The 26,620-nt window shown below is 36.8% G+C and overlaps 1 protein-coding gene across 1 annotated transcript in view; it reads right to left on the reverse strand.

Annotated features, from left to right (window-relative positions):
- The window catches only part of Dhc98D (Dynein heavy chain at 89D), a 1,285,966-nt gene that overhangs the window by 460,474 nt on the left and 798,872 nt on the right, over positions 1-26,620 (reverse strand). The window contains exon 42 of the mRNA XM_090406627.1: positions 7,222-7,543. Coding sequence (XP_090262753.1) covers positions 7,222-7,543 — 322 coding nt within the window. The remainder of the gene's footprint in view (positions 1-7,221; positions 7,544-26,620) is intronic.

Consider the following 26,620-nt stretch of genomic DNA (forward strand, 5'->3'; position numbering starts at 1 on the left):
TTTACATTAATCCCTTACTCTCTTCCTTTTAAGGTTATTTGAAATATGGCTTCTGAGTATATGTTAAAAAGGAGAGTTGACAGCACACATCACTGTCTTACTCCTCTTTTGATGGAGTCTGTAATAATGTCATCAACTTGAACAGATGTCTTTTGGTTCCAATATAAGTTTTTGATTATCCTAATGTCTTTGGCATCTAATCTAATTCTTTTCAATAATTCAAACATTTTAGTGTGTTTGGATATGTCATGTCAAATGCTTTCTCAAAGTCTATATCTAAGTTAGGTTCCATAATCAAGGTGACAACATTGCCTCCACTTCATGAAAGTGACCATGCAGTCGTGACTTGGGAGATTGTAAAAACATGAGGAACATTCTATCAAGAAGGAATATTTATGAAACTACAAGACAGGTGATTATGACATATTACAAGCCATGTATCACATTGATGGCACTGTACTCCATGAAAAAGATGAAGCTAGAAATTTAGGGGTGGTTATGGTACACAGAGAGTTAAAGTATAGAGGACATATTGCTAAGGTAGCCTATAATATTACAGTTTAGCTCGAACACATTAACTAGTAGAGATAAGGAAGTTGTTATTCCTCTTTATAAGACCGCGATACACTCCCATCTGGATTACTGTGCTCAAGTCTGTTCCACCCCTAGGGGATGAGGAAGCGATGGGGAGGATTCAGATGCGAGTGACCAAGACGGTGAGTGGTCTGTGAAATGTTCCCTATGAGGATAGATTGAAGATGTGTGGATTGCAGAAGTTGGTTGATAGGAGAAAAGAGAGTATATGATAGAAACATTTTAAGTTGCTTAAAAGATTTTATAAGATAGATGCAGGGGAAATGTTTCAGCACTTGGCTAGAAGGACCAGAACAAGGGATCATCCCCAGAAGTTGATAAAAGTGTGTTTAATAGGGGGTGTGAGGATTAGATTTTGTGATTGGTGAGTTGTGAATGAGTGGAATGGATTGTCAGAGTCAGTTGTGAGTACTTTGTCTACTAATGAATTTAAGGATCACAGGATACAATCTATCCACATGATAGCTTATGTGGATAGATTGTATCCTGTGATGAGTCTTCGAGCTCCATGGAGGTATCTGTATAATAATAATAATCATTATCTCATTTCATCTCATTTTCCTTTTACCCTCTTTTACATTGCAGTGTCGAGGGTTAATTAATCATTGGACCTCAAACCGTTCACAGGATAAGGTGGTCAGCCCTATACCCCGGTATATCCTATGTCTGTAGTGTTGAGTTCTCAAGGCTGGTTTGCCTGCTTTGCGGGATGAAAAATCCCAGGATAAACTGGGGAAAAAACCCTACTGTCCACGCTTAAGACTGGCTAACTTGGCTATGACTGAGGAAGATCCTTCAACTCCTCATGTCACCGACGGGAATCGAACCTAGGACATTCCTTCCCCAGGCATATGGTTGCGAAGTGCACAGCCACTCGGCTAACCATGCAGACTAATAATAATAATAATAATACAGTCAATGAAGCAAATTAATACTTCTTTGTTTTGATCACTACATAGATAGGTTAAGTGGTAATAAAGGCAACTGCAAATGGTTAGGTGTGAGGGAAATCACAACCTAAAAATGGCATGGGTAGGACCGGTTATACACCTAAAACTAAATTGCTGTGTTTATTTGCAAATGCAGGAGCATCAGAAATAAAGAAGATGAAATGGTTTCATTGATTGAGTTTACTTTCCCAAATATTATTGGAAGAAACAAAACATGGTTCAATAAGGAAGATATCCTAATTGGAATAGCAATGGAAGAGTATGGTGTTTTCCCTGAGGATAGAAAGTACAAGAATGGAAGGGGTGTTGTTGATAAAAAATGAATTATGTCCACACAAAGTTGAGATGTGAGATGTAAATACTGGTAATGGTTTTGAATAGCATGAAGTGGAGGTAGACAGGAAGAGATATTTAGTCAGATGCTGTATATAGGCCAGGGAATATGGAGGATGGTGATGGAAGATATTGTATAAGAAACTTGCATAAGTGAAGAAGGGAAGGTTAATTATTATAGATAATTTTAATTATGGCAGTACAGAATGGAATGAAGAGATAATATTTAAAAATAAGGAAATTTAATTTCTTGAGTCCTTGGAAGACAACTATCTCAATACGTAAAGGAGAGCACACAAGGATTGAGAGTTTTAGATCTCATCATTTCATCAGATGATGCAACTGTGAGTGGGAAGATATTGTATAAGAAACTTGCATAAGCTTATGAAATATGCATAAGCTTTATGAAAAGCTTAGGAGGCAGCTTGGAGTATATAATGAAGTGTAAGTGGGCAGGAGATAAATGCTGTGTGGGAAATGACCAAAAGATATTTAACAATATTGATGTGCAAATGTATTCTGAAGGTCAAAAAACTTAATAAATTAGGTGTCACAAATAAAGGGATTAAGCATGAAATTTGGAAGAAGAGGATACTGTGGAGACAGCACAAGATGAGTAATGGTAGCAATCAATTGCAAGAGGAGTATAAAGAGCAGGCCAGGAAGGTGACTCAGTTGGTAAGAACAGCAAACCTAAAGTATGAGCATAAATTAACAAATCAGGCCAAGAAAACCCTAGGAAGTTTTCAGATATGTGACAAAAAGAAGAAAATATGATTATGGCAGATGATTCTTATAGATAAATTTATATGTTGGTTATACATAGCTTTTAATTTTTCAGGAAATGATAACATATACTAGAATATGTTAATTAAAAACTTTAATCAATATATTTCCTATATTTCGATAATGTTACATTGTTTTACAATTCCTGAAGATGGCAATGATATGTGCATGCAAGCACTAACACTAAGCAAATGAGGCAGAAGAAAGGAAGCTGAAGTTTCCTACCAAAGGTGACCCCTAGCAGTCTAAATTGGGCTGTCTTGGCTGTTGGGTTGGAGTTCTTAGAATGCAAGCTTCCCAAATTTGGGCAGTCTCATGCACCCAAAATTGTTGAGGTTTGGGAAGTTTTTCAGAGCTGAGGCTGATTCCAGGAATAATCTTTCATATTTGTAATTGTCGCGGCGTAATAGAGTGGCCATTAGTGCTATTACATGGAAGTGAAATCTGGACAATAAAACAAAAAGACAAATGAAGATTAATAATAGCTGAAATTAAGTTTATGGGAAAAACTGCAAAATATACTCTATTCAATGACAAAAAAATGAAGAAATTATGAAATTAAACCAGGAATCAGTAACAGAAAAAATTAAAAAATATAAACATAAATGGATGGAATGAATATGTTGAAAGAATGAAAACAGAAAGATTACCAAAACAAACCTTAAATCACAAACCATTAGGAAAAAGAAAACAGGACATCCTCTAAAGAGATTCAATGATGACTTCTAAGGCCACTCTAGGCCTAAATCCTTGGAAAGCATGATTATTATTATTATTATTATTTAGGCCTCCAAGGAGTCAAAAAACTCATCGTGGGAGGTCCTTCCTAGGAAACGCAAGCCTAACAAGACTCATCGTTGGAGGTCCCTCCTAGGAAACACAAACTCTATCATACCACTCCTTAAACTTATTGACAGTTCTCGCTCTCACCACTCTATCAGGCAGTGAATTCCATGGTTCAACCACCCTCCATGCAAAGAAACCACTCCTCGCCCTCTTGCTCACAGTTTAGTTTCGTAACTTCCAGGGATGGCTCCTTGTCATCACTCCTTCCCACTGTTCGACCAAGAAAAAGAACTCCCCAGTGTCGACCCTGTAACCACCTCTCAACAGTATAAAAGTCTCAATCATATCACCTCTTTTTCTTCTATCTAATAAACTCTGCAGTCCACATTCCCTCAGCCAATCTTCATAACTAACATTGTACAGTCTTAAAACCATATTTGTTATCAGACTCTGTACCCTTTTCACAGTTAATTTATCCCCTTCAAATCCTGGGGACAAAATCTGAGAACAAGAGTCTAAGAGTGGTCTGATCAGGATCTTATACAACAGAATGATAACTGTTTTATATCTGCAGGTCAGCGTCCTTCTCATTATTGCAGCAATACTCTGTGTTACCTTTACAACCTTTGCCATATGCCCCATGAATTTCAGTTTTCTATCGATCATCACCCCCAGATCCTTGTCTAACCTACTTCCTCCAGCTCCTCCAATCAAGTATGCAGCCTCCCATCGATGTATCCCAAACTTCAAGACTGTACATTTTACTGCATTAAACCAACACCCCCATTCATTTGCCAATCTGTCTAGCTTATTCAAATCCTTTTGCATAACTACCACATCTGCACTATTACTAATAACCCTTCCCAGCTTCATATCATCTGGAAACAGCTGAATATCCCCCTACAATCCACTGACAATGTCATTGATAAAGATTAAACAATATAGATCCCAGTACTGAGCCCTGTGGGACCCCACTTGGAACCCTCTGCCTCCTTGAAACTGCCCCACCATACGCAACTCTCTGATACAATCGGACAGCCAATCCTGAATCCAGTTGATAAACCTGACATACAAACCCATGTGCTGCAACTTAAATATCAGCAAATCATGTGGCACCCTGTCAAATGCCTTCACTAAATCCAAGAAAATGGCAGTATATGCCCTTCCCTCATCTACTGCTCTTGTAACTTTTATTATAAAAGGCTAGCATAGTACTAAAACAAGAGTGCCCCTTAACAAACTCCATGTTGACTCTCACAGATAACATTACCCTCATCTGCCCAATGCTGTATACAGTCCCTCACTAATTTCTCCAAGATCTTAACAACTACTGATGACACACAAACTGGTCCATAATTAGACACTTCCAGGCTGCTACCTCCCTTATGCAATGACACTATCTTACCTTCCTTCCATTCCATGGGCACCTTTCCTGAAGCCAGACTTTCATTGAAAAGCCAGGTCAAAGGAGCTGTCAGTTCTTTAGCACATTCTCTCAAAACTCATGGTGAAATACCATCCAGTCCCACACCTTTACTGACATCCAGAGTACTCAGTATTTGGAACACACTCTCCTCCTGCACCTCTAAACCTTGAACCTGCCCTATCCCCTCTAGTATTAAAATTTACTCCTCCAGGATGAAATATTCCAATAAAGTGTTCATTGAACTATTCCACTATGTCCTCTGCATCAGTCACTCTATTCCCATTTTTATCCCACAATGTCATTCTTCCACAGTCATTTCTCCTCCTACTGACCACATAACTAAAAAAATCCCTAGGATTTTCTTTGGATCTTAGGCCCAATCTCTTCTCATGTTCCAGTTTCGCCTTCCTTACCATACTAGTCACTCTCCTGGCCTGTGTCTTATATTATTCACATCTTTCTTCACCTATATGCATGCAATTCCTGTCATCCACTTTACTCCAAATCGTGTCCTCTTCTTCACTTGTGGAATACAGCTTACTATTGCTGCTAACAGATATTCCTTCACAATTTCCCAAGCACTAATGATATCCCGGCCCCCTAAGTCCTCCCTCCATGAAACTTCCCCAAGTTGACGTCTAAGACGATTATAATTACCTGCCTTATTATTCCACATACTTTCCCGTCTCTTTGATACTCTTGCATGTCTATTCATGTTAAGTCAAAACCACATGATCACTCTCTCCAACTGGTAATAGAGATGTCATCTCAGTTATTATCAACTCTTCTGATGCTATGATCAAATCCAAAAGTCATGAACCTCTTGTTCCCTCTATTACATGTTGCCTAAGATATTTGTCCCTCAAGAATTCTAGAAATTCCATTCCCTTATTGATACATGCATCTTCCTTTCCCCAATTTATATTGCTGTAGTTAAAATCTCCCATAACAATCATGCTCAATCCCTCTCTCCTACTGCTTCTACACTCTCCTCTTCTATCATTTCCAAACCTCTCTCTCATTCTCTCTCTTTCTCTCTCTCCTACTGCTTCTATTCTCTCCTCTTCTATCATTCCCAAAACTTTCTCTCACTCCTACTCTGATTCGCCTTGCATACATCTCATCCATTCTCCTAATCTCATCTTTCATACTTCTCATCTCATTCACAAGATATTCCACCTCCTCTTTCAGTTCATCTATTCCTGTCTGCAAGTTAGTCACTCTTACTCGCCATTCATTTACCCTATCAAAACCATCTCCATAAACTTCACATTCAATCAAGTCTTCCACACTCCCGACTCTTATTTTCTCATTCTTACTTCGCTCGTCATTCTCTCCTATCACACTACTCATCTCCCGACATTCATTTCCCATCCCTGAAGCAACTAAGTCGGTTATCGATATATCTAATTCATTAATTTCTTCCCACTGTCTGCATTTTGCACATATATGCACACCCCCTTCTCTCACCCGCCACATATCCAACTCCCGGGAAGCATACATGCCAATGATCAGTTAATGAAAGAAACTGACATCTAAAAATAACAAAGTCATGTCAATTCAAGACAATATTTTGCCTTGATAATCAAGACATCTTTGCAGACATAAAAATAAAGATATGTACAAGCATACAATCAGCTTTGTTTACATATCTTTTGTATGTGAGCATGAACATGCATATTCACATATTTCTGTTTGTGAAGATGCCTTGGTGACCATCACAAGCTGACTTAATAATCAAATAAAACTTAATTTTCTAAACGCATTAAATAATTACAAAAAAAAATAGTTATAAATATAGGTATTATTTCTGGGAAAATTCCCATGTTACTCCTCTTAAAAACTATTATTTTTACAGCTATTTTGCCTGCTTCAGTTTAGGAGTGCTGCTTTTTTAATGTTTGGCTTTTTATTTCAAGAATTCTTAAGGCATTGCAGATGTATTTTAGAGACAAATATATGTAGCTAATAGAAGAAAATTTGCACATACCTTTTATTGGATGTTGTTGCCTGTCTTCTTTCTGCGGTGTGCATACTTCTGCTGTTATGGTGTTGAAAGGGGAGTGGGGGAGGGCTTAGGCAATGTGGGAGAATTAATTTGAAAAAAACTTGGGTTTTTTCAAATTAATAACACCATCCAATAAAAGGTATGTGCAAATTTTCTTCTATTACGCTACATATATTTGTCTCTAAAATACATCTGCAATGCCCTAAGAATTCTTGAGTAAAAAGCAAATGACATTAAAAAAGGGGCACTCTTAAACAAAAGTAGGCAAAATAGCCATAAAATAGTAGTTATAAATATTAAAATATTAAATTTTTGATTACAAATGAACTACAACTCACCTTCCTCTACAACGTGATTATCTGTAAACATAAAGACAACTTTTTTGTTTTCTAATCCAAGTTTATTAAAAAGGATCTTCAGATCTTCACGTAAACTGGTTTCACTATATCCACGACAGAGTGTGATCTCAAACATTTCACAACCAGCAGTAAAAGCTGCAAGTCTAGTAAGGCTCTGTTTTCCACTGCCACCAACTCCTATTAGAAAAGCATGACCATCAATCATACGTATCACACGATGCACTCTAGTCAGATGTTCCAGGGCATCGTTAAATAAGACAAGATCCATAGGAATCTGCTGTTCATTATATTCCTGAAGTATCTTTTGAAATCCATAAGAAAACATGAATTAGTAAAATGCTAAATGATGACCACTATACTTATACTATATTTTTTGCCCACATACATGTGCTATAGGTTTAGCAACTTCTCAGTTTTTTTTTTTTTTTTTTTTTTTTATGTTGAAAAGTTATTTCCAAACCTATAGTACCATGGGTGGGCTAATTTTTTTCTATTTTTTATCAATTTTGTGTGTGGTAATGTTATAAACAGTGTGCACACACATATATATATATATATATAGTTTTATGAAAAAATTGAATGACTAGAACCGAGATTTAAGTAAAAAGGTTTATAGTGTCACCTGAAGAAGGCTGTTACAGGCCGAAACTAGTAATGTGTTTATATTAAAACCTTTTTACTTAAATCTTGGTTCTAGTCATTCAATTTTTTCATAAAACTATGTATGTTAACCGAGTCAATGATCATTCTGTCATATACATATAATCATATATATATATATTTTATGCCTATTTTGCCTGCAGACGGAGAAATCTATCTTACTACGTCTCGAAGAGCACCAGCGCGACATTGCTTATAAAAGAAACAGAGCAACTGCTCTGTCAGGCCATGTCCTGCTTTCAATAAACACGAACAACGAAAGCCACCAACATGAAATAAATTAGACATCAACTTCAAACCTACACATCTGCCATGATGAGGTAGAGCGCCGCATTGTCGAGTCAAAGGAAATCACCTTGGACCCTTTTCACATGAATAACAATCTTAGCTATAATTTGCCTGACTCTTTCAACTCTACTATTAGATACTAGAGATCGTGTGATTCCACACACACACAGGTGTACAACAATAGAACTTTAACTCGGACTGTAGTTCAAGCTCATAATAACTGTATTTTACAGTCGAATATTATGGCTTTATAATTGTATAGCTTTAGAGTGTGTCAATGTTAATTTCAGTGTCTTTTAATATCTTTCTATGTTCTTATCGCCTGATGAAGTCATTCTTGACGAAACATGTTGCGTTTTTTCAAATAAATGTCATTGTGTTATAATTCTTGGGTTTTAAGTCAGTTAATTTAGAAAAATGAATATATATATATATATATTTATTTTTATAAAGAATTGAATGACTAGAACTGAGATTCAAGTAAAAAGGTTTTAATATAAAAACACGACTAGTTTCGGCTTAACAGCCTTCATCAGGTGAGATTATAAAAGAAAGAAAAAAGAAAAAACACTAAAACACTGAAGCTTAAATAAACTATGAACATCATAGAGAGTCTCTATACATAACAGACACTAAATCGTTGCAGATGTATTTAAAGCTGTTCTTTCGTTAGTTGTATTGTTGGGAAAGTGTGCTAGTAGCATCTCGTTGAATGCCAGTACATGATTACAACTGAATGACTATCTGGGAGGTTGTAGCTTAAGTTGTTATTTAGATGAACAGGATTGAAGATGATTTCTCTAGATTCCACGATTTTTCTCTCTAGTTCATCATTGCAACAGAAGATGTTAGTAGATTTTTCCCAGCAGACTTTGTGACTTTGGTTTTCATCATTAGGATTAGCCGAGAAAAGGATATCACTAGATAATGCATTGGCTCGCTGTCTCTTGTAAGTAATGTCCCTCATGTTCTTCCATACACAATTCGACAGATTTGTCTGTCTGCCCAAAATAAGGAATATCACAATCACACAATATTTTATATACACCAGGGTATTTGAGTTGATGATGACAAGGTTCTGGGTGGCTTATTAAGAAACGGATCTTTGGAAGTGGAGTGAACAAGGTTCTGATATTGTATTTTCTTAGAACATTTGCTAATTTATGTGAAACTGTACTTATGTAAGGAATAGATATATTGCCTTTGAATCTATTTGTTTCTTCTTAGTGATGTCTAGGAGGCTTAAGAAGGAATTTTTCAATGATTCTCTTGGAATATTCATTAACTTTGAAAGAAGTTTTCAGATGGTTTATTTCTGTAAGAAGTTCATTTGGGTCATCCAGAAGCGAACGGGCTCTATATCCCAAGGTGGAAATTATTCCAAGCAGCCCTTTGGCTGGAGAGCAGACACGCTAACCACTCGGCCAGCCTGGATGGCCGAGTTACATCTATATCTCCTCCAGAGATTATTCAAAATAAAAACACCTTTTAGCAACTTGCATGGGTAAAGTTGATAAGGCTCTGTATTATTATAAAAACCTTGGTATATTTAGGGTCTAGCTACTCACTGAGGAGACCTCAAAAAAGGTTGAAACCGGTCTGGGTAGTGACCCCACCCATAATGTATTGCAGTATACATCTCTTAGTGAACTGTGCTTTACATTATGGAAAATACTAAGAATAGTGATCAGAGCTTTACCCACCTTTACAATGAGTTGCCTGGTGTTGCACCACCTTTAAACTTGGACTACGTTTCAGGTGCAAACTTAACTGTTTGCTTACTTGGGATTAGGAGTAAAATAACCAAGTTTATAAAATTACTTGGTAACCCTAACATATATATATATATATATATATATGGGAATAAATTTTTAACTTGGGTATATTGTATATTAGGATAACCAAAGAATTTTATATGCTTGGTTATTTTAGCTCCTAATCCCAAGTATGCAAACAATTAAGTTTGCGCCTGAAACAAAGTTCAAGTCTAAAGATGGTACAACACCAGGGCAACTCATTGTAAAGGTGGTTAAAGCTTTGATCACTAGTCTTAGTATTTTCCCATAATGTAAAGCACATCTCACTAGAAGATGTATACCGCAATGCATTATGGGTGGGGTCACTACCCAGACCGGTTTCGACCTTTTTTGAGGTCTCCTCAGTGAGTAGCTAGACCCTAAATACCAAGGTTTTAGTAATACAAAGCCTTATCAACTTTACCTATATAAGTTGCAAGAAGGTGTATTAAGTTTTAATAAAAATCTCTGGAGGAGATATTGATGGGAATAAATTTTTAACTTGGGTATATTGTATATTAGGATAACCAAGCAATTTTATATGCTTGGTTATTTTAGCTCCTAATCCCAATTCCTAATCCTAATCCTATTTGCATACTTGGGATTAGGAGCTAAAATAACCAAGCATATAAAATTGCTTGGTTATCCTAATATACAATATACCCAAGTTAAAAATTTATTCCCATCAATATCTCCTCCAGAGATTTTTATTAAAACTTAATACACCTTGTTGCAACTTATATAGGTAAAGTTGATAAGGCTTTGTATTACTAAAACCTTGGTATTTAGGGTCTAGCTACTCACTGAGGAGACCTCAAAAAAGGTCGAAACCGGTCTGGGTAGTGACCCCACCCATAATGCATTGCGCTATACATCTTCTAGTGAGATGTGCTTTACATTATGGAAAATACTAAGAATAGCGATCAAAGCTTTAACCACCTTTACAATGAGTTGCCCTGGTGTTGTACCATCTTTAGACTTGAACTTTGTTTCAGGCGCAAACTTAATTGTTTGCATACTTGGGATTAGGAGCTAAAATAACCAATTGGTTATCCTAATATATATATATATATATATATATATATATATATACAGGGTGTTCGGGATAAATTTGACATATTTATAATTAATTATATTTTTCCGTAAGTTACATGTATTAACACACACTTCTCTTCATTTAAAAGTTTGGACCCTTCTTCATTCATATACAAGATGTCAGAAAGGATGGATAGCTGGAACCCACCTGAATCATGGAAGAGAATAACTTGTATCATGATGATTCGTGCCCGCCATCAAAATAAGGATATTACGACTGCTGCCCAATGCTCCCTGAATACAGTAAAAACAATCAGGCATGAACTAGAGACTTGCAATGGTGACTACGAGGATGTAGCAAGAAGAAAGATCCCTAGCAGACGATCTGATTGCGTTCGTACAGCAGAATTCCTCGCAAATCTGCAGGAACAGGTGTTGAAGAACCCTGGCATTGGAATTCGGGCTTTGTTCGTGGAGTTGCTAACTGTAGTCAAGCCCTGGATAACAAGGGTAGCCAATGGTAGGCCGTATGTATGGCAGCAGGATTCGGCCCCTTGCCACACCTCTGGGAAAAGTCAAAAATGGTTGTCTGAAAATTTCTACGACTTCACCAGTCCAAATGTTTGGCCTCCAAACTCCCCAGACCTTAACCCCATGGATTATTTTGTATGGGGCGCAGTTGAAAAAGACACCAATCGCACTTCCAGTAATACAAAAGCCCAGTTAATGGATAAAATTAAAACAGTTTTTTGCGGCCCTTTCCAGGGAGACTGTAGCATCAGCTTGTTCGAGGTTCCGAAGCAGAATTGAAGCTGTGATCAATGCTAATGGTGGTTATTTTGAGTAAATCTTGTTGATAGTATTGTAATTAACTCTGCCTGTAATGTTTTTTTGTCAATTCATTAAATTTAATAGATACAAAGAAGATTTTCTTTTTCCTTACGAAACTGTCAAATTTATCCCGAACACCCTGTATATATAATTATTATTTATATAGGTACTCCATGGAGTCAAAAGACTCATTGCAGGAGACACACTCTATCCATTAAAACAATATCTATCCTATATTTCCTTAAACGGTCTGGGTAGTGGCCCTTCCCATAATGTATAGCATTATACATGTCAATAAAGATATGTGTATTCATTATGGGATACTAAGGAAATTGACATGAAATCATGGGCCTCTCTATACAAGTAGCTCAGTTACGAAGTGACTTCATGTGCAACTTTGTTTGCTTACACTTGGATAAAGGATTAAACCAAGAATATAATTTGTTGGCATCTTCAGTTTATAGTATAACCAAGTGAAAAAACTTTCAATATCTAGCTCCAATGTGACACACACACACACACACACACACACACACACACACACACACACACACACACACACACACACACACAATCTCAGATATTAATGTTATGCTTACTCACATGTATATGTTTATTTTCAGAACGGTTTTCTTGAAAAAAAATTTCTTTTTTTAACTAAAGAGGCACTCCATAGTGCATCTGTAAGAACAATGGGACTTTGCATCTTTCAACTGTAAAAGACATGAATTTGAATATTTAAATGAGCTTTTTCAACTGAAGGTAAGTTAGCCAATCACATACAAAGGTAGCAGATTTCTCTCCCAGAAATTTGGGGTTTTTCATCCCACATACAGACAAATAAGCTAGAGAAAGAGACAAATGTCTCTTTATAGCATGCATAGGATTATGGGAGAACATTAGCTAAGAGCACCAAAATAAATCCAAAATATTTTTTTCATTATGTAGTGAGTTAGAGGTAGAACGATGGTAAAATGTGTAGCATGTAGATTAGTAGTAATGGTATTATGTGCTGAAAAGGAAGGAGTAGCTGTCTATCTACTCCTTTCTTTTCAATACTAAACACAAAGATAAATTTTTTGAAGAGTAGCCAATTCAATCATTTTACAGTTATAATTATTATTAAGTTTCAATTCCAGTTTGTCTACCTCAATTCTCACATCTATGCAATCAGCAGAAGAAGCAAAATCTCCATCTTGAAGATATACTCATTCAAAGTGATCACTCAGAAACTCAACTATTTCTTCTTTTTCTATCACTTTCCTATAATTGGCACCGATTAAACTTATTCTTAAATAATCATTTTACCTCTTACTTGCTATATAATGAAAAAAAAATATTTTGGATTTATTTTGGTGCTCTTAGCTAATGTTCTCCCATAATCCTATTAATCTTTTCTTAACATACTAGTCACACTGCTTGCAGGCACTTGGTAATGATTATAAGCATGCTGACCACCTCTTTCTTTATATTTCCTCCACAGTTTTATTTTTTCTGTAGCTGCAGCATTATATCACTACTCATCCACTTACTCCTAACTTTGTTCATCCTCCTGATCCTGGGTATCCAGCCCGATACTGGTATTCTTTAACAATCCCTGACAATTTCCCATGCATTATTAGCATTCTTCCCTTGTAGCTGCTTATGTCAAAAAACTCCTCCAAGTTGCCTGCTTATTTTTTCATAATCACTGGATTTCTGGTTTCACATAAACCCCCATTTTTGATATACATCTCCTTCCTAGAACAAGAATGCATGGTACTGCAACCCTTAGAGATAATGCCAATTCTTTTGCGCATTCACATAGCACAAGAGCCAACATTTCATCTAATTCTTGTAAAAAGGCTTATATGTTGGCTGTACATGATTATTGAATTACTTAAGGAATTCACAACATAAACTGGAATATAAATTAAAATAAACTTTAATATATACTTCCTATATTTCAGCAACGTCATGTTGCCATCTTCATGGGAACTTAAGTTTAAGACACGTGCATGCAGGCACTAGAACAGCAAATGAGGTCGAAGAAAGGAGACTACTGTTATTCCTAAAGTCCTGATGGTGCCTCTTATCGAGCTATATTAGTTATTCTTGGCCATTGGGCTGAAGTTCTCATAACGTATGTTTCCCAAATCTAGGGCAGTCTCATGCAATCAAATTTGTTGAGGTTGGGCATGTTTTTTAGGGCTGAGACTTATTCTATGAATAGTCTTTCAAATTTATACTTGCTGCAGTGTATTATTGTGGCTTTCTTCCAACGTACTCTGTGGCAAGTATCCAGAGCATGGTCTGCAAGCCCAGAGTGGCTGTAATGGTGAAATCGAATGTAGTCCTTGTGTTCTGAAATTCTGATATTTGCTGTCCTGCCTGTTTGGCTAAAATAGGACAGTTTACAGCTGCAATGGACCCAGTAAACACCAGGTAGGTCTAGGGGAAGTGGTTGGTCTTTTGTGGAGCAGATAAGGGATGCCAATTTTCTATATGGTTTGTAACAAGAGGTCAGGTCATATTTCTTTAGGAGTTTGGTTATTTTTTCAGAGGTGCCCTGGATGTAGGGGATGGTGATTGATTTAGAGTAATCTTTATTGTGTGTGTGTGTGGGGGGGGGTGGAGTTGTGGTTTACTGGTTTTAGTATTTTTTGGATTTTTTGGGGGTTGTAGCCATTGGCTGAGAGCGTATTAAGGATGTGATTTAGTCCAGTGGTTAGGGCCTTGTCATTCGAACAAATTAGTTTAGTCCTGTTATACAGTGTCTTAATAATACCATATTGTTGTGAGGGGGGGGGGGAATTGTTGGTGAATATATCTGTTTTTGTATGCGTGGGTTTTCTATAAACTGAGAAACAAGGTTCCATCCGGCTGGCGGGTGATTAGTGTGTCTAGGAAAGGGAGGCTGTTATTGTCCTCTTTTCCAAGGTGAATTTGATTCTGGGGTGTTGGTTGTTTAAGTGTGTTAAGAAGGAGAGGAGTGTATCTGAGCCATGTGGCCAAATAGCGAACACATCATCAACATAGCAAAGCCATATAGTAGGTTTTTGTGGGGCAGAGTTTAAGGCTTTCTTATCAAAAGTTTCCATAAAGAAGTTGGCCAGGGATGGTTAGAGTGGTGAACCCATGGCTGTCCCCTCTATCTGTTTGTAGAATTTTCTCTGCCAAACGAAATAGCCTGAGTTCATTGTAAACTGAAAGAGGGCTGAGATATCAGGAGGGAATTTGGCTTGGATGAACCTAAGGTTTCCTTGAGTGGGACATTTCTGAATAGGGAGGAGACGCCAAAACTGACCATTATGCCAGTACGTTGGAGTGTAAGGTTTTCTATACTGGCTTTGAAGTGGGCTGAGTGTTTTATGTGTGACTCACAAATCAGAAAACTCCATAGGCTCCTTAAGAAGGTCACTTCTTGGACTGCAGAAGTCACCAACAAATTAAAACCTTTTAACTCTATACTCCCCGTATTTATGGACTTTCAAAAATTCATAAACAAAATGTGCCATTACATCCCATAGGGGATGACATTGACTCTCCCACATACAAATTAGTCAAATATTTAGCCAAAGTGCTCCCACACTATACTGGCAACACACCATCACATTATGAAAAACTCAGCACTTCAAAGCCAGTATAGAAAACCTTACACTCCAACATACTGAACATAATGGTCAGTTTTGACGTCTCCTACCTATTCACAAATGTCCCACTCAAGGAAACCTTAGAGCTCATCCAAGCCAAATTTCCTCCCAATATCTCAGCCCTATTTCAGTTCACAATGAAATCAGGCTATTTTGTTTGGCAGGGAAAATTCTACAAACAGATAGAGGGGACAGCCATGGGTTCACCACTCTCCCCACCACTGGCCAACTTGTTTATATAGACTTTTGAAGAGAAAGCCTTAAACTCTGCCCGACAAAAACCTACTATATGGCTTTGCTATGTTGATGATGTGTTTGCTATTTGGCCACATGGCTCAGATACACTCCTCTCCTTCTTAACACACTTAAACAACCAACACCCCAGAATCAAGTTCACCTTGGAAAAAGAGGATAACAACAGCCTCCCTTTCCTAGACACACTAATCACCCGCCAGCCTGATCGAACTTTGGTTTTCTCAGTTTATAGAAAGTTTATTAAGACACTACATAACAGGGCTAAACTAATCTGTTCGAATGACAAGCCCTAACCACTGAACTAAATCACATCCTTAATACGTTCTCAACCAATTGATACAACCCCCAAAAAATCCGAAAAATACTAAAACCAGTAAACCACAACTCCCCCCCCCCTACACAATAAAGATTACTCTAAATCAATCACTATCCCCTACATCCGGGGCACCTCTGAAAAAATAACCAAACTCCTAAAGAAATATGACCTGACCTCTTGTTACAAACCATATAGAAAATTGGCATCCCTTATCTGCTCCACAAAAGACCAACCACTTCCCCTAGACCTACCTGATGTTTACCAGGTCTGTTGCAGCTGTAAACTGTCCTATTTTTGCCAAACAGGCAGGACAGCAAATATCAGAATTTCAAAACACAAGGACTATATCTGGTTTCACCATTACAGCCACTCTGGGCTTGCAGACCATGCTCTGGATATATGCCACAGAGTGCGTTGGAAGAAAGCCACAATAATACACCGCAGCAAGTATAAATTTGAAAGACTATTCACATTATCAGCCTCAGTCCTAAAAAACGTGCCCATCCTCAACAAATTTCGATGTATGAAACTGCCCTAAATTTGGGAAACTTACATCATGAGAACTTCAGCCCAATGGTCAAGAATACCTAATATAACCTGCTAGGGGGACACCATCAAGACTTTAGGAATAACAGTAGTCTCCTTTCTTCAACCTCATTTGCTGTTCTAGTACCTTGCACATGTCTTAATCTTAAGATCCCATGAAGATGGCAACGTGATATTGCTGAAATATAGAAAGTATATATTAAAGTTTATTTTAATTTATATTCCAGTTTATGTTGTGAATTCCTTAAGTAATTCAATAATCAACATTTCATCTAATCCAACAAATGTATTCACATTGATACTTTTCTATATCCTTCACATCTCCTATTTATCTACCTCAATTTTCACATCAGTATCTCTCACATTAGCAACCACAAAATCTCCACTTGGATGATATCAATTGTCAATTCAACTATTTCTTCTTCTTCTGTCACTTTCTGCCATCAGCATTGATTAAAGTCATCCTTTCATATCATTCATCCTTCTCACTTTTTGCATAGCAAAAACACTACCCTTGTTTTACTATGGAATGTTTTAAATAATTTTCTCTCATAATGGTTGATTTGTAGAGCCTCTGCTACTAATGGCTCGCAAAAAAGTTAAGCAAGTTTGAGCATGGTTAGTAGTTGGAAGGGGTTAATCATTCGATGCTGTTGGCACACTCTCTCTCGATGAGTCTTTGGACTCCTGGAGGTGTCACATAATAATGATAATAATAATAATAATAATAATAATAATCTCGTGTTGGCCTTTCTTTAACCATAGTAGTCACCCTTCTTTCTTGAAGTTTGTAATATGATTACTTTTTTCCCCTTATATTCACTTTTTTTTTTTTTTGCAGCTCCTGCTTTATATCTCAACTAATCCACTTGAGCCCCTCTAAGTTTATCTTCCTGACCATGGGTATGCATTCTAATATTATTCTCTCAGCACTTACTATTATCATTATCCCAAGATCCCCATGGAGTCAAAGCCTCATCGCTGGAGGTCCCTTTGTCATATACACAACTCATAATACTGTGCCTTAAATACAGTCAAATTCTCCACAGACACCACACTCTTAGGCAATGCATTCCAATCATTCACAACTCTCCATGTGAAAACCACTTCTCATTCGACTGTTCAAACTCTCCTTATACAAGAGATGACCACTTGCTTTCCCCCTTCCCATCTCCCAGTATTTTATGAAAAATCCTCTTCAATGTTAATCCTATAACAACCCCTTACCAACTTGTACATCTCCATCATATTACCCCTCTTTCTCCTATCCACTAGACTCTGCAAATTGCATATTTTCAAACTTTCTTCATACTCAACATTCCAGAGAGTAGAACCTACCTTAGTCAATTGCCTCAGGATCCTTTCCAATATCATTTCATCCTTTTGAAAATAAGGTGACCAAATCCGTGCACAGCAGTCCATATGTGGTCTAATCAAAGCCTTATACAATAGAACAAGAATCTCCTTGCTTCTACAAATCAGTGTCCTTTGCATCATTGCCAGAATAGGCTGTAAACAGACTGCCTCTCGTGGTGCACCCTGGATACCGCTAAATAGTCTACAGTGACAGATGGATCTGTACTCTCCTAGCAGGACTCATGAACACAGGCTCTTAGATAACCGACACACACTTACCGAGGGGCTGAGAATCAAGAATATGGGCTCACTCTTAAAAATATGCCAATTAAGCATAGACGGAATAAGTAGGGCTAAATGTGAAGTTCTTACTAAGATCCTGAATTATCATTAAATAGATATAGTTATAATACAGGAAATTCACACTAAGCATGATCTAGATCTACTAACCAGAGGGAAAATATATGGATAGAATATAATTAACTGCATAAACCATCCCAAATGTGGTATGGCAACATAAAATAGCATTTCTAATTATAAGATCTGTGAACCAAGCACCAGCAAGGACATATATAGTGTATCTATTATAATATCTGGTTATACTATAACCAACATGTATAAACCTCCCTTAGCTAAATGGCGTGATCAAGTACTGTCCCAGCAACAACATCCAAGCATAATCCTGGGAGATTTTAATAGTCATCACACCCTTTGGGGCTATAGAAAGGATGACCGAAATGGTACCCTACTAGTGAACTGGATGGAAAATCAGAACCTCTATCTGATCTTTGATGCCAAAGATAAACTAAGCTTTCTCTCCTCTGGATAGATAAGAGGATATAACCCTGATTTGTGCTTCTGCATTGCAGACGATAATGGCGACCAAATCCCCATCTCTAGGAAAGTATTAGACAGTTTTCCAAATAGCCAACATCGACCTATAATCTATAAAGTAGGCCTAAATATTCCAATCATAAAAACAGTATTAAAACCTAGGTGGAACTTTCTCAAAGCTGACTGGGATTCTTTTAAGAAACAGGTTAACACTGTAATAAGATTTATAAAGCCCACTGTAAACAACTACAATACATTTGTTGACATTATTATTGATGCTGCCAAACGAACCATTCCAAGAGGTTTTAGGAGAGATTATATCCCAGGCTGGAATAGTGACAGTGAAAAACTGTATAAAGAATTCTCTACTAATAATAATCCTACAGTAGCCACTGAGCTACTGAAGTCTCTTGACAATGCTAGGAAAGACAAATGGATTAAAACAGTAAACTGCCTGCCATAGATCCAAAACACATTGCAAAGCATATAGTCTCGATGACTAAATATCCTCAAGATAGAGTAGCTACGAGAGAGGTGAAACATTGACAGGGAGATGGTAAATCCCGTTTTATTTTATAGCCGGGTACGAAACTCGGGTCGGAATCCATAGAGTTTCAATGCCGAAAAAACTATTGGCGGAACCAAGTGTAAATGATCACTTGGGTAGTACAACACCAGGGCAACTCCTTGCAAAGGTGGAGCAAGATCCATCACTAACTTTAATATTCTCTCATAATGTAAAACCCAGCTCCTAAGAGATGTATATATATTGTCATACATTATGAGAAGAGGGCACTACCCAGACCGGTTTCAACCTTTTTTGAGGTCTCATCAGTGAGTAGGTAGACCTGGAATATCAAGGTTTAAGTGAACCGAAACTTACATACCTCTACTATCGAATTGCCGAAGTGGTGTACTATGTATTGTTAAATATTGTTAATTACAAAGATAATAAGCCGAAAGGCTATTTTACCGGCGAATTTGTTAATTAACAGGGAGATGGTAAATCCCATTTTATTTTATAGCCGGGTACGAAACTCGGGTCGAAATCCATCGACATCCATAGAGTTTCAATTCCGAAAAAACTATCGGCGGAACCAAGTGTAAATGATCACTTGGGTAGTACAACACCAGGTGAAACAATTTTAATTTTACTCATTCCAGTCGAAAAGTTTGGTCCCTGATTAGGAAGCTTGACCCTAATACAAGGACTTCTGGTAAACTGCCCACCATAGATCCAAAACACATTGCAAAGCATATAGTCTCAATGACTAAATATCCTCAAGACAGAGTAGCTACGAGAGAGGTGAAACAAAAACTAAAAAATCTTAAAACAGATCTTCCAACATCATCACTATCTCAGGCTTTCACTTCCCAGGAACTTACCCAGGCAGTTAACTCACAGAGGACTGGGAAGGCAGCTGGACTCGATAACATCTACCCTGAATTCATTAAGAACTGTGGACCAAAAACTATTAAATGGCTTAGTGCTATGTACAATAATATCCTGGACTCTGGCATACTTCCACCAATTTTTAAAAGATCTAAAATCATTGCTGTCTTAAAACCTGGCAAAGACTCTACAATTGCTTCCAACTACTGTCCTATCGTCTTGCTAAGCATCTGCCTGAAACTTCTCGAAAGAATGCCATACACAGAATTTCTTCAAGTATACATAACAGAACTCCACAGGAACAGGCTGGCTTCAAACCTGACAGAAGTTGTTGCAATCAAGTACTGGCCTTGACAATTTTTATAGAGAACGGCTATGCTAAACAATTGAAAACAATAGTGGTATTCGTGGACCTCTCTGCTACCTATGACACAGTGTGGAGAGAGGATCTTATCTTAAAATTCCTAGAAACAATCCAATCACCAAAACTAGCCAACCTAATTAATTAAATACTAGCAGACAGATGGATACAAGTATCTCTCAATGAATTCAAAAGTAAATTCTTTAAGATTAAAAATGGCCTACCTCAGGGATCAGCTCTTGCCCCATTGCTCTTTAACTCATATATTAGTGATATCCCAGAGACTGCATCACGGAGATTCATGTATTCTGATGATATTGCCATTGCAACTCAACATTCAACATTCCAAAAAGCTGAGAATACCTTAATTGAAGATCTGGCTGTACTTGATAAATACTTTAGACCAGGGGTTCTCAACCTTTTCCAGTGGCATACCACTATATTTAATTCGAGATATTAGATGTACCAGTAAGCAAATCTGTTTTCGTACCACCCAGCAGTGGCTCACGTACCACCAGTGCTACGTGTACCATAGGTTGAGAATTCCTGCTTTAGACGATGGCGATTACAACCTAACCTGAACAAAACTGAAGTAGTATCCTTTCATTTAAGTAGTATCCTTTCATTTAAGTAATATCCAGGCCAACTATATCCCAAAAGTTTACTTTAGAAATAAACAGGTGAAATTTAACAATCATCCAAAATACCTAGGAGTTACCCTAGACAGAAGTTTGACATTTAAATATCATCTAGAAAATATTGCTGGAAAATTAAAAACTCGTAATAATATAATGCATAAACTTGCTGGTACTTCTTGGGGCGCTGATGCTAACACACTGCGTACTACCGCACTGTCTTTGGTCTATTCTACAGCAGAGTATTGTGCTCCTGTGTGGCTGAACAGCACACACACTTCTTTATTCAATGTCCAGCTGAATCAAACTATGAGGATAATCTCTGGAGCTTTAAGATCTACTCCTGGCTACTGGCTCCCGACTCTCAGTAATATAGTCCCTCCCTCACTCTGCAGGACCCAAGCCTTAAGCAAATTATGGACAAATTATGGACATGTTTGGACCACTTTAAATCGGATCAGAACAGGACATGGGAGATGTATGCATCTCTTGCATAAATAGAGCTGGTCCAATACTCCAAACTATGAATGCAAAAGAGGGATCCAGACTATCAATCACATTGTGCTTGAGTAAGAGGACTTTTAAAAAGTCCTCTTTAGTACCTGAGATAGATAGTGCCCTATCTATCTCAGGTACCAAAGAGGACTTTTTAAAACTGATCTCAGAATCCCTGGAGTGGATCCAGGATTCAAGGATTAAGCTCTGACTCCTGATTCTTAATTTTGATGTCTAATCATTTCAACCTATTGTACCCCTTTTAATATGATTTTTACAATTGTTTTATGCTGTTTTATGTAATTTGTATGTATTATCCTGAGACCTGTACATCATACACTAAATAAAATAATAAATTACCAGAATTTGTTGTGTTGTCATGACAATGTTGGCAAAGTGTCCTTTAAATTTTAGATCCTTATCCACCATCACCCCAAGATCTCTTATTTCTTCCACCGCTAATAATATATCCCCACAAGTGTAAACTCTACAACCCATCTTTGTTTTCCAAATTTTAAAACCTTACATTTTACAATGTTGAATTGCTATCCCCCACCCCACTCCACTCCCTCAGTCTATTTAAGTCTTCTTGTAAGGCCACAACATCTGCTCTGCTCCTCATGGGTCTTCCCAAATTGCATCATCTGCAAATAACTAAATATTCCTATTCAAATCTTCCTGAATATCATTATCATACATGTTAAATAGCAATGGCCCTAAAATAGACTCCTTGAGGTACACCACTAGTGATTTTATGTTATTTAGTGTATTGTTCTTGTCAGAGTTATAATTATGCTCTGAAGATGCTGGAGAAAATCAGCAAAATATTAGTAAGTTTAATAAATGTATTTTATTCTCTCTTGATGTTGTTCATACCATGAAGCACTATAATGAATAATCAGTGACACCTATTATATGTGTGTGTGTGTTTTAGAGTATTGGATTTGGTAAGTGTCTCACAGTATGCAATTGCGAATGAGATCTCAATAATGTCATGAGTTGGTGACAGAGATCATAACAAAAGATGAAAAGGAGAACATTCTATTCTAAAAGGAATATGTGGGACTACATAGCAAGAAATTACAGAAAGCTTTCCATATTCAAATTACTAAATAAAAATTCACATGTATACCACAGTAATTAAATTTTGATAATATGTATATATTTCATCTTAAGTATCTTAAGACATCATCAGTACAGTTATTACAAACAATACTAGGAATTACATTCCAAGGAACAGCTTTCATTGGAATCCCTCTATACGTGCAGTAGTGTGTTTGAGGACTAAAATATTCAGCTTCATTATTCAAATTACATTCATAATTGAATGTAATACCTAGAATTGTTTGTAATAACTGTACTGATGATGTCTTAAGATCCTTAAGATGAAATATCTGCATATTATTAAAATTTAATTACTGTGAATTTTTAGTTATGAATACTCCTCAGGTTTCACTATATAAAAGGATATTCAAATTACATCAACAGCATGGGATGAGGAGCTGAAAAGATAACAGGCTTGTAAGCAAATGGTTAGGACACAGGTATAAACTAAGAAAATGTATATCAGGAGAGAAATAAATGAGGTAGGATGGACTACATAAGCATAAATTAGGTAAGCAGTGTGAAAAAAATTGTTCTGACAAGATAACAATGACAAGGTGCAAAAGAAATATAAAATGTAGGCAGACATTGTTAAGGAAAGAAAATATGCAATAGAAGACTTTTACTAAATTAAAGAGTCAAAAGGTTTCCGTTCGATGATGCAAAATTATATAAAGCAAGTGGATATTAAATCCAGCATTATTTCAAAGCCGAATGTAGAAACTATGAAAGTTTTGTAAAAATGTTGACCAGAGAGCTTACGGGACTACACTTGTTGGCTGTCGATGCTTGGGCAAGTGGTCATGTCTTCTATTATGGTCTGTGCTAGGGCAACTCGTAACTGCTGGCAAGCGTATTCCTGTAAGCTCCCTAGTCAACCTTTTTATGAAACTCTCATAGTTTCGACATTCATCTTTGAAATAATGCTGGATTTAATATCCACTTCTGGTTTCTGAGGAGAACCTACCATTTTGAAACAGCTGTCAAACCAGTGAAACCTTATCAAAATGGAATGATAAAAGGCAAATATATGGATGCTTGGGCAAGAGATCATGTCTTCTATATGGTCCGCACTAAGGCAACTCGTAAATGACGGCTAGTGTATTCCCGTAAGCTCTCTGGTCAACTTTTTTTATGAAACTTGTTGGAACTTTTTCCACTTGGTTATATTATAATTGAAAGATACCAAGAAATTATATACTTGGTTTAATCCTTTATCCAACTGTAAGCAAACAAGTTTGCACCTGAACTATTTTCAGGACTGAAGCAACTCATATAGAGAAGATAAGACTTCACATCACTTGCCTTAGTATCCTATAATGCAAAGCACATCTCCTTGCAGACATGTATAATGCTATGCATTATGGGAAGGGTCACTACCCAGACCATCAGTCCTGAAAATAGTTCAAGTGCAAACTTGTTTACTTACAGTTGGATAAGTGATTAACCAGGAAAGATACCATTTTTGGTATCTTTAATTTATATTTTTTATGAAACTTTCATAGTTTCTACATTCGGCTTTGAAATAATGCTGGATTTAATATCCACTTGATTTATATAATATTGCAATAGAAGAGGTTCCACAGGAGTTGTTCTGCTTTGTAAATATAAGTGAACAAGTATTTACAAAAGAATAACATTGGAGGATGATAATGGCCTCCAAGACCATGCAAAGGATGCAGTAAAATTAGTTAATGAACATTTTGTCGGTGTATTTCATGCTGGTGCAAATAATATAGAACAATAACCAGAAAGGAGACAAATAGTACATAGACTGAATGAACTAGAGGCGTGCAAGATGATGAGTATACAATCCTTTCCTTGAGTGTTACACGGTGATCGTTGATAAGAGGATAACCATTCATTTTAGAAAAATTATGGACTCTGCAACTGTGTCAGAAATAATTATTTTAATTTCTCGACTTTCGACCTTCATATTAAGGTCATAATCTGGAGTATACACATATATATAGAGACAAGCTATATTACATTTCACACAGCATGCTAAAGAGACAATGATTTGATCAGGTTATTCAGGTAGTATAACTTGATCAGGCCTGGTTATTCTACTGGCCTGACCTCTAGTTAAAATAAAATTAAAACAATTTAGACTATTCATATTTGGTCTTTATATATTGTAATAAACACAAAAACGTATTCTGATTATAAGACCATCGGTTTAATACACATATGTACAAGAACGCTGCCTAGTTTCACTAGCATACTGTCTAGCTTTGTCAAGACTAAAAAAGGTGAAAAAAAAAAATGCAAAAAAACGAAAGAACACAGTAACCGTTTACAACAGTTAGGCAACCAAATTTGACAGCTCACGTGACAATGTATGCATGTAGCGAGATGCTTCAGTCATTATTGTAAATATGCGTTATAGTTTTTAGTGTACTGTAGTTCCGCTATACTTAAAGAATTAATCAGATTTTTCCATGTATCTTTCAATATTGCTCCTTGATTTCTGTTCAGATTATTTCCTGTTCGTATGACCACTGCTGCTTCTTTGAATATTCGGCATCTGTAATCCTCTATATATGGCATCGAGCTGTTTTCCCAATCTATTGCGTGGTTAGAAGTTGAGAAGTGATGCACCAAACCTGAGGTATCTGTTCTGTTGTGATTTACATCTCCAACGTGTTCCTACTGTCTAATTTCCAGGCTTCTTGAAGTTTGGCCTATGTAGGAAAGTCCACAAGTGCATGATATTCTATAAACACCTGCATATTTGAAAAATGGAACACTGTCTTTAGGGGATCTTAAAAACTGTCTAATGGTTGCAGTCAGTTTAAACACAACTCTGATGTTGTAAGGATTCAAAATTCTAGCTATTTTAGTGGAGACTGAACCAACATAGGGGATGACTATGGATGAAATGTACTGAGTTGCTATCCTTGGTTGGTGGAGGTTATTTTTATAAAGCAATTTGTTGATTATGTTTAGAGGATAACCATTTTGAGATAGCGATTTCCATATTTGAGAAAGTTCTGTATTCTTCGTCTGTGACTATGTTTTGGGCTCTATTTTGTATCATATGGATGATGCTGTATTTTTATGTATGATGATGATTGGAAGTAAAATGAAGATGCTCTCCAATATCTGTTGGTTTTCTATATATAGTAAGTTTAATATTATCATTCTCTTGTCTTTTGACCAGTATATCTAAAAAAGGAAGTTGTAGATTATTTTCCAATTCTAAAGTAAATTTGATTTTGTTGTGAAACGAGCTGATTTTATTTAAGAACACATCTAAGTTTTCTATTTTTTCTTTCCAAATGATAAAAACATCATCTACATATCTCCACCAGACTGATGGTTTTGGTACAATGTTGGCTAGAATTTCATTTTCTGATTTCTCCATGAACAAGTCAGCACATGGTGGTGACAGGGGACTGCCCATGGCTAGACCTTCCAATTGTTGATAAACGATGTTGTTGACTTTAAAGAAATTGGACTTCAGGCAGTGATGGAAAAGTTGTGCGATATCCCTAGGAAAGAGATCTTTTATAATGTCTATGACCTCCTCAACTGGAACATTCGTAAATAAGGAGACCACATCCAGACTGGCCATTATGTCTGTTTTTGATAGCTTAACGTTCTTGAGTTTCTCAACAAAGTGTTGAGAGTTCCTTAAATAAGACTCTGATTGTCTGATTTTTCCTTTTAGTAGGTTGGCAAGGTGTTTGGCTAATAGATATGTGGGAGAAGAATCTGCCATCAACGATAGGACGAAGTGGAACTTCTTCTTTATACGCTTTGGGTGCACCATAAAGGCGAGGTGTTATAGGATGTGAAGATTTTAGTTTTCTTTTTAACTCTTCAGGCCAACTATTCA

This window comes from Typopeltis vanoorti, chromosome 16, assembly GCF_054136105.1.
Source record: "Typopeltis vanoorti isolate ZY-2024b chromosome 16, IOZ_Tvanoo_1.0, whole genome shotgun sequence".
NCBI lineage: Eukaryota > Metazoa > Arthropoda > Arachnida > Uropygi > Thelyphonidae > Typopeltis > Typopeltis vanoorti.